Source organism: Trachurus trachurus, assembly GCF_905171665.1.
Source record: "Trachurus trachurus genome assembly, chromosome: 15".
NCBI classification, from domain to species: domain Eukaryota; kingdom Metazoa; phylum Chordata; class Actinopteri; order Carangiformes; family Carangidae; genus Trachurus; species Trachurus trachurus.
Window position 1 is genome coordinate 23,571,522 of NC_139906.1, and position 4,278 is coordinate 23,575,799.

The 4,278-nt window shown below is 48.6% G+C and overlaps 1 protein-coding gene across 1 annotated transcript; it reads left to right on the plus strand.

The window, feature by feature from the left end:
- On the plus strand, nt 1-2,899 carry irf2bp2a (interferon regulatory factor 2 binding protein 2a). Its single transcript, XM_083988584.1, has 2 exons — nt 1-1,236; nt 1,570-2,899. The coding sequence occupies exons 1-2, from the start codon at nt 405-407 to the stop codon at nt 2,286-2,288; spliced, it is 1,551 nt and encodes a 516-aa protein (XP_083844710.1). The 5' UTR covers nt 1-404; the 3' UTR covers nt 2,289-2,899.
- Nucleotides 2,900-4,278: the final 1,379 nt, after the last annotated feature.

Here is a 4,278-nt window from a genome sequence, read left to right on the forward strand (position 1 = left end):
GAGGAGGGGGGGTGTCTGTCGAAGAAATCAAGTCAATAGAAACTGAAGTGGAAGCAGGCGTTTAGAGCTCCGTGGTGACGTCACTGCTCCACATTGAGCCAGTAGTAGAGAGTCAGTGGAGATAGATAGAGGAGCGCCGTAGTAAAGTACACACTGACATGAACTTCCCTCTCTAAAACTTCAACCGTGTTGCACTAAAAAGTCGGGAGAGGACCAGTTTCTGTGTGTGAGAGAGAGCGTGTGTATTTTTTTTCTTCCACCAACGGAACTTGCTCTTTATTCGCATTTTTTCTTTCTTTTTTTCCCTTTTTTTTTTTTTTAAAAGGGGAGCCCGGAGGAGGAAAAATCAGGAGAAAGGAAGGCAACATTTTGGGTTTCTTTTCGGGGGGTCGACGACGAGCGCTATGTCGTCCGCGGCGGTCGCTGCTTCTTCCAGGAGGCAGTCGTGTTATTTATGCGACTTGCCCCGCATGCCGTGGGCCATGATCTGGGATTTTACCGAGCCCGTCTGCAGGGGATGTGTCAACTACGAAGGAGCAGACCGCATTGAGTTTGTCATCGAGACGGCCCGGCAGCTCAAGAGGGCTCACGGGTTTCAGGAGGGCAGGTCTCCCGGGCCGGGGAAGTCGCAGCTCTCCGGGAAAGAGATCCAGGCGATTAACGCTGCGACGGGAGACCTCGGCTCCCGGCCGCCGCAGCCGCTGGACCGCTACCCGCCGTCCTCCGACCGCCCGCCCAGGCTGGGTCCTGAGTATCAGTCTGGCAGGCAGGCGAACGGCATCCCCGTCCCCAATGGATTTCCTAAGCCCGACGAGCCGCCGGAGCTGAACCGCCAGAGCCCCAACCCGCGGAGGAATAGCGCGGTGCCCCCGAACCTAGTGCCTTTGGTTAACGGGAACATGCCCCCGGTGCACGCCGTCAACGGCAGACCGGGCCAGATGGGGCTTCCCACCGCACTGACGGCCGGTAATCCCGCCGACATGGGCAAGAGACCCGCCTCGGTCTCCAGCACCGAGCACGACAGAGAGGTGAAGGAGAAGCACAGACCGGACAGTCTCACGCCGGAGATCTCCGACAGCCACAAAAACAGGGCAGACCCGGACTGGATGGGCAAGGGCAAAACGGTGAGGGACCTGATGGCTCTGCACCCCTTCGACAACAGGTTCAAGAAAGACCATGCGGCCATGCAACAAAGGGTTATGAGCTACGAGGCCAGTGCCACGGCATCCAAGTCAGGTAAGCGAGCCAGCACGGTTTAAATTCAACAGTATTCAATGCACTTTCTCATTTTGGCACCATCTTTATGTAGCAATTCGGCCCCAGGAAGGGGTTAATAATGACCAACACACACATAATGTCATGTCTGCAAAAAAAAAAAAAAAAAAAAAAAAAAAATCACCTTGCATAACTGTTTATTTTCACATAGTTGTTGCTGTGTGTTATTATTGTTGTGTAGCCTGTGGTGCAGCACGGAGCAGTAAAAATGTATGTCGCTCCCCCAGTGTAATTGTTGATCCTTGTCTGAGCTGTGCAACTCAACTCTTTGGTTTAACCCTTTCCCACCTCCAGACAGAGGAAAACACCCACGGAGCATGAAGAGAAAAGCTTCTCCTGAACCAGAGGGAGAGGGGACAGCTGCCAAGCTCAATGGAGAAGTACAGCCGTGGTTACCACCACCTAGTGAAGGACTGAAAATGCCTCCAGTTCCCCCGCCAAGCTTTGCCTCTCCCCCCTCCACGATATCCCCCCACTCCCGCACCACCCCACCTGAGGCAGCGCAGAACGGCCAGTCTCCCATGGCTGCACTCATCATGGCGGCAGACAATGCAGGTGGGAACAGCTCCCCCAAGGACGCCAACCAAGTCCACTCCACCACTAGGAGGAACAGCAGCAGTCCCCTGTCGCCGTCCTCCATGAATCAGAGGAGGCTGGCGCAGAGAGACGCGTCCGGTGCAGGTACCCCCCACGTGCCAGGCATGGACCAAGTGCACCCCCAAAGCATTCCGGACTCCTCGGTACCCGGCAGCATACCCCTGTGCTGCACGCTGTGCCACGAGCGTTTGGAGGACACACACTTTGTTCAGTGCCCGTCTGTGCCCTCTCACAAGTTCTGCTTCCCGTGCTCGAGGGAAAGCATAAAGCAGCAAGGTGCCACGGGTGAAGTGTACTGTCCCAGTGGAGAGAAATGTCCCCTGGTTGGCTCGAACGTACCATGGGCTTTCATGCAAGGAGAAATCGCCACCATCCTTGCAGGAGATGTCAAAGTAAAAAAGGAGAGGGACCCTTGATTTTGTTTGAACACTTCTTTGGGGAGGGGAAGCAAAAAATATGAGTATAAATATATAAATATCACATACATACCATTCAAACAAACTAACGGACTTGTACATATTGGACCCAAGGGAAGAGTATACTTCGTAAACATGGTTGTATAATTTTTGATTTTTGAATACATTGTGTTTCTATATTTTTGAAGATAAAGGTATGTACTCATTATAATGGACTACGTTCCTCTTTGTTGATGTTTAACAAAACTCTTGATGTACTTCTAGGTCTGGTGGCAGTTCCTGTTTAACGTAGAATGTGACTAATGCTACTCTACGAGCACTTGGCAAAACTGAAATGCTTTTAGCTGTACTTGTATGCACTTGTTTAAAAATTGCCAAATACAATTTCTGATCTTGTATGAACTTATTGTCTGAGCTTGCTTCATTTGAGTGATTAAGTTACACAGGACTGTGGACAGATGAGGAGATAGGGCTTCTCTGCTCTGATACACAGGCTTGTTGTGACGGCTCAGGAGACTTGATTTACGCTGCACAACATAAGTAGGCTACTGTTTCAGGCTGCAGAACGGCAGCTTCTCTGCACACAAGATCTCATGATTCGTGGAAAAGCATGGCTGATGAAGGGGGGTGGGTGGGTGGGTGGGTGGGCGGATGGGGAGGAAATAACCAAACACATTGTTCCCAATTTGCTCCAGTTTGTGTATCACTGTAACTGATTTGCAGCGGACAGATATAGGTGCCAAGTCATGTTCAGTCAGCTGGAATCTTGTTGAGTCAGTAATGTGAGAAACTGCATGATTGTCAACATGATAGCATAGTGTAACCATGTTGTGTAACCACAAATTAGGACTTATGGTGAAATTAACCACTCTGAATAACATGCTCAGTTTTTATACTGGCGCCACATATTTCCAAGCTTCTGTGCAAACTGTTCTGACGTTATAAATGTGTGTAGTTTCTTTTTCTTTTTTTTTTTTTTTTATCTTTTATTCCAGGCAAACCGAAATCATACTTTTGATTCACCAAGCAGTCGATGAAATCACAAATTCTGAATAAAATCAGCGTTGCAAACTATCTTCTAAGCATGAATTAGGTACACCAGCACTGCAGCAACACCCCTCTGCTTTCAGTTTGTGATTACTATCGCTGATAACTACGACATTCTTCCACATGGCTAAGAGCGGAGTTTCTGCCTCGGTATGCAACGTGTGTTCCTCTTTAGAGTAAACAATAACACTGATGCTGCCGCCTTAACGCCAACCCTCGGTCCATATCTCTTCAGATGCAAATTTAATTGTTGCAGATTCATGGCAGCACGGCCATAAAAACAGCAATTCTGTCTCCGTAATGGCTAGCAGGGAGCCAGACTCATCTCCACAAGCGATGAGCGCCTTATGGGGTCGTTAAGTGACAAATTGCAGTTACTATGTCTGCAAAAGAGAAGCAATCTCGAGACTGTTTTTTTTTTTGTGCTCCTGTCAGACAAAGAACTCTCGCTCTCCTGTAGCAAGTGCAGGATAATATCTAGTAAAGAGGGGGGACTCGGTGTAGTAGGCGGTTGCGTAATTATTTGAGGCATAATCTGCTTCCTGCTCATGTTTTATCAGGCTGTCAGTGCAGCCCCCCAAAATGCAGCAAGAGCTTGCATCCAAAAGCACATAGTGTTTTTTTTTCTTTGTTTTTTTGTTGGTAATGAAAGGCCAATATTGGTTCACTGGGTGGCCTTGAAATCTGCTCATCAGCTGCGGATTTATTGACCTCACTGCAGTGACAGATGTGTTTTAATGTATTTTAATAGGCATCTCAAAGTCCTGACAGGGAGTAGCCACTCTTTAATGAGCTGTGCAGTGTCCTGATTAACTGATTGGTTCATAGCATTGAATGAAAACATAACCTTTGCACCCCACTGTTTAGCCAACTCAGAGAGGCATGGATAAGTATTGTTTCCTAATTGAGAAAACTTTATCTAAAAAAGGGAGTCGTGGACCAA

What these genes read in the sequence shown, in the direction of transcription:
- irf2bp2a (XM_083988584.1), top strand. Translation starts at nt 405, where the DNA reads ATGTCGTCCGCGGCGGTCGCTGCTTCTTCCAGGAGGCAGTCGTGTTAT. An exon ending in TGCCACGGCATCCAAGTCAG is followed by an intron (nt 1,237 to 1,569) that starts GTAAGCGAGCCA and finishes TCCCACCTCCAG; the next exon opens with ACAGAGGAAAACACCCACGG.